The sequence below is a fragment of the Andrena cerasifolii genome, unplaced genomic scaffold, assembly GCF_050908995.1.
Source record: "Andrena cerasifolii isolate SP2316 unplaced genomic scaffold, iyAndCera1_principal scaffold0814, whole genome shotgun sequence".
Taxonomy (NCBI): Eukaryota; Metazoa; Arthropoda; class Insecta; order Hymenoptera; family Andrenidae; genus Andrena; species Andrena cerasifolii.
In genome coordinates this window covers 10,220-23,543 of record NW_027485706.1, presented here as the reverse complement: position 1 = coordinate 23,543, position 13,324 = coordinate 10,220, and the positions used below count along the sequence as shown (strand labels likewise).

At 43.6% G+C, this 13,324-nt stretch overlaps 1 protein-coding gene across 1 annotated transcript; it reads left to right on the top strand.

Annotated features, from left to right (window-relative positions):
* Nucleotides 1-1,007: 1,007 nt before the first annotated feature.
* On the top strand, nt 1,008-7,941 carry LOC143378172 (uncharacterized; the record flags this gene model as incomplete). The annotated part of the gene is made up of 2 exons (XM_076829970.1): nt 1,008-1,293; nt 6,769-7,941. Coding segments are annotated over exons 1-2 (1,193 nt in total), but the record flags the coding sequence as incomplete, so codon positions are not given.
* Between the last annotated feature and the right edge of the window lie 5,383 nt (nt 7,942-13,324).

Below are 13,324 nucleotides of genomic sequence, written 5' to 3'. Positions count from 1 at the left end.
TAAAGTGTATACATTAAAGCTTATTGAATTTGTCTTGGAACGCACTATCAACTCAGGTATTCAAAAAAAATATTTCCATTTGAAAAACCGAACTTGACCATCGTATCTTTTAAAATAATAATCGAAAACAAAATTCGTTCGCGCTAATAAATGGGCCCCCTCGAACCATGCAATTCCCCATTTTTTTTATATTTTTATCGACAATACTTTAAGAGATATCGCGCTGTCCACTCCTTAGTGGGACACCCTGTATAATCCAGCACACTGAGGGTTTGGAAGGAGAGGAACGTCAGGCGCGAATCTTGAATCCAGCACACTAATCGTTTTACAGGGAGGAACGCCAGGCGCGAAAAATCGTGGGACGTTACACCTCCCCCCTTATAGGAAGAAATGTGTACATTTCTTAACATAGGGTTAGGGTGTCTTGAAATGTAAGAGAAAAATAAAATAAAATAAAATGTGTGGCTCAATGAGGGGGAAAAGAATGTTGTGCCCAGGCAACGCCCAAGCACACGTGTCACGCGACATATTATACTTCATATTAACCATTATACTACTCCAGAACGTTCGAGACGTTCCTAAGCAAAATCAGTTGCGAGGCAAAGCGCGAAACTACAAAATCAGCGAAATTGCGAGCGTTGCAACGTGACCATGCACGGCAACGCGAAGCGACGGCACCACGCCCAATAGCGCAATAAAAACCGATTTGCCGCCGCAAATCGGGAGACTCTAGAGCCGACTCTCGACCAGTTAACACGGTTAATTCCTACTTGTACACTCCGGTCTAGTTTAAGTGTTTTTGAATAAAGACTTAGTCTTTGGGTTTAATCACACTTGGTGTAGTTCATCCGGTGGATTCTCATCCTTTAATCACTCCCGAACCCACGATTACGCCAGATCCCGTACCAGCCTTGCGAGCCATCACGCAGGGCACAACAAAATTGGTGGCAGCGGTGCGGTGCGAACCCACGCCTCCGAAGAGACTGGTGTCGAGTAAAATCAGCCTGAGAGTGAACGGGTGAAACTACCGTCTATCAAACACCAAATCCATCTACGAGGACGTCACTGATCTGAGGATCAGGACGCACGAGAGGACTTGGAGACCGAGGAACCTGTAGGAGCCGCACCTGAAGGACGGACGGAGAGCCGTTCACGGGAAGCAGCCGTCGGAGCACGCAGCGAACAGCTGTACGAATCGACCTTGCTGGGTCCAGTTTCAGCTTATCACCGCCGTTGGTTCACAGACGAGAGGACGCCTGACCGAGCCGACGACATGTGGTTGCGAGCAGCCTTGTGAGTAACAGAATAGCGCAAACGTACATATTGTAAACCAGAGTCCTATATAAAAATAGAAACGGTACATGCATGTCTATAGAAGAAGAACGCGCAAATCGATTCAAACTCCCGGGTCAAAGAAGTTTGTCGAGATCATTCGAATCATTTTTCAATAAAAAGCTAACTTTCGAACGCGAAGAATTAGACCTTCTACCTTCTATAGACCATCCAAGATCGTCTCGCCGAACACTTCGACCGCCGCCGTTGCGACTAAGCGTTAGAAAAGACGACGATTCAAGTGCCGAATCGTCTCCGGAAAACTTTGTAACACCGAATAGAGAATACCCGATCGTGCTAGCGGATTTTAGTTTGTTGGACATAGAAGGAACAGAAGAAAGCGAAATGTCGCTAAACGCGGGAAGTAGCCTCCCGGTACCAAACGTAAAATTATTATCTACCGCGCTGTCGTTAGTCGACAAATTCGTAGGAAAATCGTCAGACGAACTTGCAGAATTTTTGAAGTCTTATACAAGCGCCTCGGAGTTTGTCCCCGCGAATGAATTGCCACGATTCTTGAAAACAGTGATAGGTACAAAAATTAAAGGCAAAGCAGCCAAGGTATTAGAGTACAAAGATATAGATACTTTCGATAAATTAAAGGACATCTTAACTTCACTATTCGTAGACAAAAGATCAATAGGAGCAGTTGGAGCAGAGTTTCATGCCTGCCATCAACGAGAAGGCGAAAGCGTAAAATTATTCGCGTGTAGAGTAGAAGAATTAGCTGGGGAATTATCGGAACTATCGATAAAACCAGGGAACAGCGACGAAGTAAATAACGCGTTAACAGAATCAGTGCAAGAACGCGCCCTCGATGTTTTCACCCTCGGGTTGAATTTAAAACTGAGAACGATCATAAGGTCTCGAAATTACGCAACGCTAAATGCAGCTATCGCCGCAGCTATAGAGGAGGAACAAGCGATGGGTCTAAACACCTCGCGAAATTTTAGGAAGCTCGATGATCAACCCAAAAGAAGAGAAGGATCTAACGTACCGCGCTGCGAACGCTGCAATAAATTAGGGCATTTGGCGAGGAATTGCTATACGCGATTAAGCATGCCGCGAATAAACTATCAGCCGCAACAGACGCACATAAAAAGGGAAGTACAGCGCGTCACAGTAGTCTGCCACTATTGCAAGAAACCAGGACACCAAATCAGGGAATGCAGGGCCAGAGAAAGGGCAAACGAACGAGAAAATAGACCGCGCTATACAAACACGAGTTACAGGCGCGACGACTCTAGACAGAATTTTAGCAGAACTCCGGGCCGAGAATCACATAGCGGGAATCGAGATTACCCAAACACGGGCCACGGGACAACCGACGATAGACAGACTAACACAGGGCCTAGAGTGGATTCGTATCGAGCGAATCTAGTAATGACTTCCAAAATAGAAAACACCGTCGAAATCAGAGCATCAGAACTAGTAAAAGGAAAAGCGAGCCTGCTAGTCGACACCGGTGCCGATATTACACTAATAAAGATAGGGAAGGTGCTGGGCGACGTCCACGCCCAAGACGAAATAGTGTCCTTGCGAGGAATAGCCCCAATGGAAATCAAAACGCTGTGCCTAATACAATTAAACGTAGAGGTCGGAAACAAACTCATAACGCATCCCTGTCGGTTAGTGAGAGATGACTTCCCATTAGAAGCAGACGGAATTCTGGGACAAGATTTCATGACTAAGCACGACGTATGCATTCGGGCAAATCAAGGAATAGAATTGTACGGAACACGGTTCCCCTACTCTGGAGGAGGCAACGTAACATTAAAACCGCGATCAGAAACAATTCTCTTAGCCAAAACGACGGAAAAAGGAGAAGGAATAGTAGAGGGACAGCCGATCAAGCCAGGAATACTCATAGGGAACTCATTAACGATAGGCAATGACGGAAAATGCATAATAAGCATAATGAACACCACAGCAGACGAAGTTCTTATCAGTACGCCGACCGTGACATTAGAATCACTGACGAGCGAAAACGTTGACCCGACGGACGCGACCTGCGACAAAGATCGCGACACGCCGACACATATGGTACACGCTGTACACGGGAGAAATAGAATGCAAATCTTGCGCGAAAGCCTCAGGACCGAACACTTAAATAGCGAAGAAAAAACCAGCTTACTCGAGCTCTGCGAAAAATACAATGAAATATTCGGATTAGAAGGAGACAAACTAGGATACTCCAAAAAAGCGGAACACTCAATTACTCTAACCCAAGGTACTAAACCTATATACGTGAAGCCGTATAGACTACCTCAAGCGCATACGGAAGAAGTAGATAAACAAGTTCAGGAAATGGTAAAAGAAGGAATAATTAGACCAAGCGCCAGCCAATGGAACGCTCCCTTGCTAGTAGTCCCGAAAAAACCAGATGCTACAGGTAAACGCAGGCTAAGAGTGGTAGTAGATTTCAGAAAGGTAAACGACGCGACGATAGGCGATTCGTATCCCTTGCCGAATATAACAGATATTTTAGATCAATTAGGCGGAGCAAAATATTTCTCAACCTTAGATTTAGCTTCAGGGTTCCATCAAATAGCTATGAAGGAGGAAGATCGTGAAAAAACCGCATTCTCGACGCCATACGGACATTTCGAGTATAATAGAATGCCATTTGGGCTTAAAAACGCTCCCGCGACATTTCAAAGGTTAATGAACACCGTACTGTCAGGCTTACAGGGAATAAAATGTTTCGTGTATTTAGACGACATAGTCGTCTACGGACGCTCATTGAAGGAGCACCAAGAACGATTAAAACTCGTATTCGAACGCATACAAGAAAGTGGCCTAAAACTTCAACCCAACAAGTGCGAATTCCTACGCAAAGAAACAATATACCTAGGACACATAATAACCGAAAACGGCATCAAGCCAGACCCATCTAAACTAGAAGCTGTCCGAAGCTTCCCGGTACCTAAAGGAATAAAAGACGTGCAATCCTTTTTAGGCCTAGCTGGATATTATAGGAGATTCATAGCGGAGTTTTCACAGATTGCAAAACCTTTGACACAACTGTTAAAGAAAGACCAAGCATTCAGATGGACTGCACAGGAGCAGGAAGCTCTCGAGATTCTAAAAGAAAAATTAACGACAGCACCAGTATTGCAATATCCAGATTTCTCAAAACCGTTTGTTCTAACAACAGACGCTTCCGGAAAAGCGATAGGAGCAGTATTATCGCAAGGAAAAATAGGACAAGATTTGCCAATAGCGTACGCGAGTAGAGTATTGAATAAGGCGGAAGAGAATTATAGCACCATCGAAAAGGAATTGTTAGCCATCGTATGGGCAACGCAACACTTCAGACCATACGTATACGGCACTAAATTCAAAATCGTGACGGACCATAAGCCACTCACTTGGCTTTTCAACGTAAAGGACCCCGGTTCTAGATTAATGAGATGGAAGTTGAAATTAGCAGAATACGACTATAGCATCGATTATAAGGCCGGAAAAACGAATAGGAACGCGGACGCCCTTAGCAGAATGTTCGCGATAACGCGCGGAGTGAAACAAAAGATCGACAACGAAACAATAGCCGGCGCCAGCGAAGACGACAGTGAACAAGAGAAGCCCCGATCGAATGGAGAAACGGACAACGCAACATACACGGAGGACGAAAAACTTCGAGTGCTACGCGAATTCCACGACACACCTCTGGGTGGACACTTAGGGGTAAAACGGACCCTAGAACGCATAAAATTAAATCATTCGTGGCCAGGAATGCGACAAGACGTAGAAAAGTACATCTCTAGATGTGAAAAATGCCAAAGAAATAAGCTATCGAGAATAACCAAAGCCCCCATGGTTATTACAGACACTCCCACGGAACCATTCGAGAAATGCGCACTAGACATCGTAGGACCTTTACCCGAGACCGGCAGACGAAACAAATACATATTAACCTTTCAAGATCTTTTAACCAAATTCAGTAAGGCCATACCCCTCGAGAACCAAGAAGCGGATACCGTAGCTAGAGAATTCGTTACTAAAATAATTTGCGAATACGGCATTCCGCAGCGAGTACTAACAGATCAAGGAACTAATTTTCTAAGCCAAGTCTTTAAAAACGTATGTAGGTTACTAAAAATCGACAAAATCCAAACTACAGCCTACCACCCCCAATCGAACGGAGCGCTAGAAAGAAGCCACCGCACGCTGGCAGAATATTTAAAGAACTATATCGCAGAAGACCAGACTGACTGGGATGAATGGCTACCGTACGCGATGTTCACATACAATACTACCCCTCACACGTCTACTAGCTACACGCCCTACGAACTCGTTTTCGGAAGACAAGCTTCCTTACCAACCTCATTAAACCAAGCACCGCAACTAACATACACCTACGACAAATACGCTGAAGAATTACGCGAAAGACTACGGTCCACGAATAGCATCGCGCGCGAAACTATAGGGATCAATAAGGACAAGTCAAAAAGGCAATATGATAAAAGGACAGCTAACAAATTTTTCAAAATTGGGGAGCAAGTACTCCTACACGACGAGACAGTGAGACGCGGACGATCGAAAAAACTAACACCCGCGTGGATAGGACCCTACTCAATTCAAAACACGCACGACAATAATAACTACACTATAGGAAAGGGACGAAAAACGCGCCGCGTACACGCAAACCGGTTAAAACACTTCATAGAATAGGACAGGAACAAGGAAACGGTCGCAGTAGTGAAGGAAAGTAACGGTACGCAGACAAACTATTGAAAAAAAAGGAGGAGAAAAAATTTATTCAATTTAGGATATATGAGTCCAAATTAATATGTGTGTGTGTCACCCCCCAAGCGCGCCTATAATAGAAACCACGGACCTGGCCGCGTGAAGGGTTCCGGAAAACGATCGCCATGACGTTCTGGAACAATAACCAGACGCGGAATAACGAAAATAGAAAATTGCACTAGAAACAAAAAACACCTAACCGACAAAAACATTTGATACTCACCGTAAAGTGCCCGTATCCCCCACGCGTCCTCCGCGTCCAACCATTCAGCGTTTTCGGCGGCGATTTGACGCCGCGCCGAGCGGTACTCCCGCACCGCCCGCCTGTACCCAATACTCATAAACCCGGACGGCGCCGGATATTCCAAACACTAAAAATTTAAGAAAAGAGGAAACCAATTATAAAAACCCTACGCACTTCCACCAAAACACAAAACACCCAACAACTTGCACTAAACGTACCAGTAAAAACAGCGCGAGCTCGCGAGGAAGGCTTAAGAAACACAACATGATGTCGCAACTGATCACAACGGAATGAGAAGCGACGAGACAATCGAGTCTCTTCCAAGGAAGAACTGCCTTACGTTAACAAAATTTTATCTCGCGCACGCGAAACACACGCAAGACAAGAGACTTCGCGACGAACAGAAAGATGCGTCGACTACACCTCGACATTATATTTTACAGGATTACCGTCCTACAATTGACGACACTACTCATAGGAGGAACAACCCCCGACACAGACTTCGCTATAAAAGAATTTCAAGATCACCCGGGCATTTACTTCGAAAACTTAGGCGATCTACAGATTTACCGGGATAGTTGGAAACTAATACTACACTTAGACATATCGTACATTTACCGACGCGAATCAAATCTCCAAGCAGCACTATATGACATACTTGCTCAGTGTAAAACACCTTCTACTAATAACTTACAAAAATTCTGTAAAACGTTTGGCACGAAAATTCAAAGCAAAGTAGACCGCGTAACCAAATTCCTTACTTACGTCCAACAAACCATAAGCTCCGCACCAAAACAGCGTCGCGGGCTAATAGACGGATTAGGTTACATAGGCAAATCACTCTTCGGACTAATGGATTCCGAAGACAGAAAGATAATCAACGACCAAATAGACTTCCTAAAAAGACAAGACAGTAGATTAAAGAATACAATCAAAGGGCAAATGCAAATTGTAAGAGCTAACGCCGAACTTCTAAATGAAACTATACACAACGTACAAGAAAATGAAAAAACCCTTTTAAACGCAACTTGGCAAATTCAATACTTACTACAACAGACGACTGACATTACTAGATTTCGAGAGACAATAGACGAAAACCTCATACTAATAAATAGCGTCGCGGAAACACTCCTGCGTGACACACAAGACTTGTTAGAATTCATAATGGATATAAAGAAAGGAGTCCTTAACCCACAATTAATGCCACCGGCACAAATCATAACATACCTCACTTCAGCACTCGCTCACATCCCGCAAGGATTAGACTTCCCGATCGGAATAAAACTAGAAAATATGCACGTCCTGTACGACATCCTTACACTTTCCGCATTTTCGGATACGAAATCAATTACCGTAGTACTAGATATCCCATTGTTGAGCGCAAAGAAATTCAAATTAAGCAAGGTACACCCGGTACCCACAAAGGTAAACGATTCGTTCTACGCGTATATAGAACCCCTCGACTCATACGTGGTACTCGACACCTCGGTGCAAGATTACATACAACTAAGCAAACAAGACCTAACAGAATGTAAAACTATAAACGAGCTATATCTCTGCACCTCAAACCATCCAATGTTCAAAGCGATACCATACGGACCCTGCGAAGTACAGTTGTACAGAAAATTGACGCAAAAACCGAACAATTGTAAAATACGAGTCATGACACTGAAACACACGATCCTGATAGAATTACAACAACCGGGCACATGGATTTATATCGCACCGAAACAAATACAACTAGCAGTAACCTGCGGCGATAAAAACACAAACATGTATAGTATTAAGGACTCTGGTATAATAACGATAAGAAATAAATGTACTATCACTACCGCCGAATTTACGATAGAAACCGGAAAACAATACGGAATAGAAAAAACATGGAACTACTTACCTGGTTACAATTTGACACTAGACGAAATTACGTTTCCACAGACCACTGTAAATTCGTACCGACATACCAATTTTGAACTTAAAAGAATAATCAAACACCCGGAAGAATTAAATAAAGTTAGTAAAAAATTAGAAGACTTACAAAACGATTTAGAAAAACCCGAGATTATACCAACCGAGTATCACTATAGCTTCTTTACACTATCCTCTGTGACGGGATTTATCACAACTACACTATGTATGTTCGCACTTTACAAATGCATTGTACGCTGCAAAGCAAAAACACCACGACACTGTACCACAGACAACACGAGTCGCGACAAAACAACACAAAAACCCGAAGCGATAATCAAAATAGTTAGTAAGGAGGAAACGTCTTCCACTAATTCTCTTTAAAATATACCATTATAAGCTAGTTAAGAAAAACCACATGTAAGTCGATGATAACCAATCCAACCATTACGAGTTTTGGGATTTCCCTAAGATAGTTTATCATCGGCAGAAAAAGCTATGGCTTTTCCTCCCCAAGGGGGGAGGGATGTTGTGCCCAGGCAACGCCCAAGCACACGTGTCACGCGACATATTATACTTCATATTAACCATTATACTACTCCAGAACGTTCGAGACGTTCCTAAGCAAAATCAGTTGCGAGGCAAAGCGCGAAACTACAAAATCAGCGAAATTGCGAGCGTTGCAACGTGACCATGCACGGCAACGCGAAGCGACGGCACCACGCCCAATAGCGCAATAAAAACCGATTTGCCGCCGCAAATCGGGAGACTCTAGAGCCGACTCTCGACCAGTTAACACGGTTAATTCCTACTTGTACACTCCGGTCTAGTTTAAGTGTTTTTGAATAAAGACTTAGTCTTTGGGTTTAATCACACTTGGTGTAGTTCATCCGGTGGATTCTCATCCTTTAATCACTCCCGAACCCACGATTACGCCAGATCCCGTACCAGCCTTGCGAGCCATCACGCAGGGCACAACAAGAAAAAAATAAAAATATACTGTTTTGGAAATAATGAAAATAAAATAAAATAAAATGTGTTTTTAGCAAATAACGAAAAATAAAAATAAAAATGTTTGGCCTATTTGGCGAGGAAAAAAAAACAAAAAAGGAAAAACATTTATATAATAAGATTATAAATAAAGAATATGTATGTATATGTACTTAAAATCTACTGGTGAGGGAACTATTTACAGGGGAAGTATGTACAAGGAAGGATAGGATTAAAGTTAATAGGGGGGATATGGATCGGGAATTGGGAAGAGGAATTCGGAGTGGTCCAGGACGTAATCGAGGTTATTATCTCCCTGACAGAGATAAGCGAACCACGCTAGATCCTCGGGCGTCAGCTCTATGGTATCAGGTAACCTGATGGCTGACCCCGTGTCCAGGATTTCCACTACGCCTGGTCAAGGAGGGATTGAGGAAGGAAGTGGGATTTCTGGGTTTTGGGACTGGGAGTGGTAAGGAGAGGGTGGAGGACCGGAGAGTACCTCTCTGTTTCCTGCATGAGGGGGCTAGGGGGCGGTGGAGTGACGGCCTCTTGAAATGAGTGGAGGTCGTCCATCGTCCTGGGGGGGGGGAGTCGTCTATCGTAATGGTCTCTGCTGTGGACGCTGCCTCCCTGATGACGATGTTAGATGTCACCTTCGGGAGAAGATGTGAGGCGCTCCCTTCCTCCTTCATGGCCCTCTGGCGCAGCCACTGTATATGAGAGAGCTTTCTCTTGAGGCCTCCCCCATGGGTCCTAGGCCCACTGGGTTTATGGGCCCTTTTATGAGGCATGGTGCGATCTAAGAAACGAGGTGATTTAATGTTCTTTTCTCTATAATTTATGATTAGGGTCAACCGGGGTTTTCGCGTATTTGACCAAGACGCGCCTTATTCGCGTGTATAATTTTTGTTTTCCTTTCCATGATATTTTTAAATTCTGAGAGGGGATTACCTCTAATATCGTGTGAGGGCCAGAGTATTGATCTCCGAATTTTCCCTTTCGGGGTTCTATTAATACGAAAATCGAGTCGCCCGGTTTAAAGGTCTTCTCGCTTATGTGTCTATCGTAGTACTTTTTATAACGGAGTTTTGATTGATTTAACTTTTCTGCTGCAGCGGTTTGCAGTTCTTGCATCCTTATGTTTAATTTCGAGAGGTATTGAATATAAGTTTCATTTTCAAAGTCTTCGGGCATTCTTTTCCGACTGGGTACCCGGGCTATTTTACCGAACACTAATTCATGTGGAGTGTATCCAGTGCCCTCGTGGACGCTGGTATTATAAGAGAACGCGGCCATGTCGGTCCATTCGTCCCAGTCACTGTATCTACCGATAAACATTTTCAAATATTCTGTTAGGACAAGGTGCGATCGCACTAGAGAGCCGTTAGTCTGTGGGTGAAAAGCTGTGGTTCGAAATTGTTCAATTTTAAATTTTTGCGCGATAGTTTTCATGAGTTTACCAGTAAAATTAGCTCCTTGGTCAGTGAGGATGGCTCTGGGAGCTCCGAATTGACAGATAAACTTTCTTATAAATGCATCTGCAATTTTTTCCGACGTCGATTGTTTGAGTGGTTCACACACGAAATATTTAGTTAATAAATCTTGCATGGTTAATATGTAGGTATTTCCTTCTCTCGTGGTGGGTAACGGTCCTACTATATCTAAGGCTATTTTATCAAAGGCGCGTCCAGGCGTGTCTGTAAGGATCATTGGTTGCCTGGTTTTAACACGAACGAGTTTCTTCCGCATACAGTCTTCGCATTTTCGAATATAATCTTCAACGGCTTTCTTCATTCCTTTCCAGAAATAGTGGTGTCTAATTCGGTTATAGGTTTTTGTTACTCCTTTATGTCCAGCTAATGCAGACGCGTGATTTTCCGTAATAATGCTTTGTCTCTTTGATTCTTCGGGGATCTGAACTATTTGTAGGCATATTGTGACCTCGATGTCTTCCTCGTCGACGGTTCCGAGAATGTCCATAATAATATCTTGCCAACTTAGCTGATCAATGTTTGTCGTTTTGGCAATACTGAATGAATATATAGTTAACTCACGTACTACATCCCTAAGAGAAGAAAGGGCTGTTCTCCAATTTGTCGTGGTTAGGGGAATATTTTGTGTTTCCTTGATAACTAACCCTACGAGAATTTGTCCCTTTTTATATGACACATGAGCCCTGCCCAGAGTGAGTTCGTTTGCTATTGTCAGTTCTCCTGCTTCTTGTAACTGTTTACCTCCTTCGTCGCAAGGTTTCCCATCGGCACTCAAAAGGAAGACGAGCGTTTCTTTACGTAGGGACAATGGGTCGCGACTGATGGACGGTACTATTCTGATTTCTCGGTCTGGGTCAGCTTCGTATTCTGCATCATGGGAATCGTCTTGCTCAATTATTGATAAATCCGAGTCGGATGTTGACTCGTCTGATATGTTCGATTCCACTTCGGAATCGGGATCGGATTGTATCTGGGGAACTGGGGACTGCGGAGGCGAAATATGTTCGTAAGGGGTGGTTATTTGTTCCCCTTCATTTTCCTGATTCTCTTCTTCGACGCTACTCATTGGTTCTGATAAATTTTCTTTTGTGGATTCTACTGCAGATGTTGGACCTTTTCGTACCTTCCGGTGAGGCTGCATCCGCGTAGGTTTCGTCCTTAGATGGGGTTTACTTGTGGGTTCTGAAGCAGAGGTGGATTGTCGGGAACCCCGAGGTCTTCCAGGACCTCGTGTAGGTGGGGTTTTAGTTTCTTTAGTAGTCCGAGGTTTTTTGGTTTCTGGTGTGGGCCAGTCCACCCAGTCATCGTCGGCTTCTTCTCGTGGCCGTATTGGGCATGCCTCCACTGTAGGGGGATTACGAGTTAGAGCGTCGGCAAGTTTGTTGCTTTTCCCCGGTTGGTATCGAATTTCGTATTCATACTCAGCTAATTTTAATCGCCACCTAACGAGGCGCGAGGTTGGGTCCTTTACGTTATGTAACCATATTAAGGGTCGGTGGTCAGTAAATAAAATAAACTTCTTTCCATATAAGTAGGGTCGGAAGTGTCTAGCACAGTACATTATGGCTTAAAGTTCCTTTTCTATAGTTGCGTAGTTTGTCTCTGCTTTATTCAGAAGGCGAGAGGCGTAAGCGATCGGTAACTCTTTTCCATCTATAGTCTGACTCAATATCCCTCCTATAGCGTAGTCAGAAGCATCTGTAGTGACGTGAAATTCCAGGTCAAAATTCGGGTATTGCAGGATAGGTTCTTTCTGCAATGCTAGTCTTAAGTGGTCAAAAGCCGTTTTCTGGGACGGTCCCCACTCAAATATTGTGTCTTTCTTCAATAGTTGGGTTAACGGACGAGCTATTTTAGAAAAGTCTGGGATAAATTTCCTATAATATCCGGTTAAACCAAGGAATTGTTTGATTCCTTTAGGTGTATTTGGTGCCGGGTAGTTTCGGACGGCTTCAATTTTTCCTGGATCAGGTTTTACTCCTTGTTCTGTAATTATGTGACCCAAATATGCGACTTCTTTGTATAGAAATTTACATTTCGAAGGCTGAAGTTTAAGATTCGCCTCTCTTAGGCGTTGAGCAAGTTTTTTTAAATTTTATTAAATGTTCTGTAAGGGAACTCGCGTAAAGGACAATATCGTCCAGATATACGAACATTTCTGTGCCTTGGAGTCCCGTGAGCGTGTGATCCATTAAACGTTGGAAGGTAGCTGGTGCATTACAAAGTCCAAATGGCATTCTAACAAACTCATAATGTCCATGAGGTGTAGAAAAGACCGTTTTGGCGCATCTTCCGGTTTCATAGGGATTTGGTGAAATCCGGAAGCTAGGTCGAATACGGAAAAGTATTTTGCTCCTCCTAAATTGGTCTAGTATTTCGTTAATGTTTGGAAGTGGGTATGCGTCAGGAACGGTTTTTCCGTTTAAATCCCTGAAGTCAATTACCATTCTCCACAAGAGTTCCCCATTGGGTCCTGGTTTTTTAGAGACGATCCAAATAGGTGAATTATAGGGTGATAATGACGGTTTTATAATGTCGTTAGTTAGTAAATTCTTTATTTGCTTGTCTATTTCATTCTTATGTACAGGAGGGAAGCGATATTGTTCAG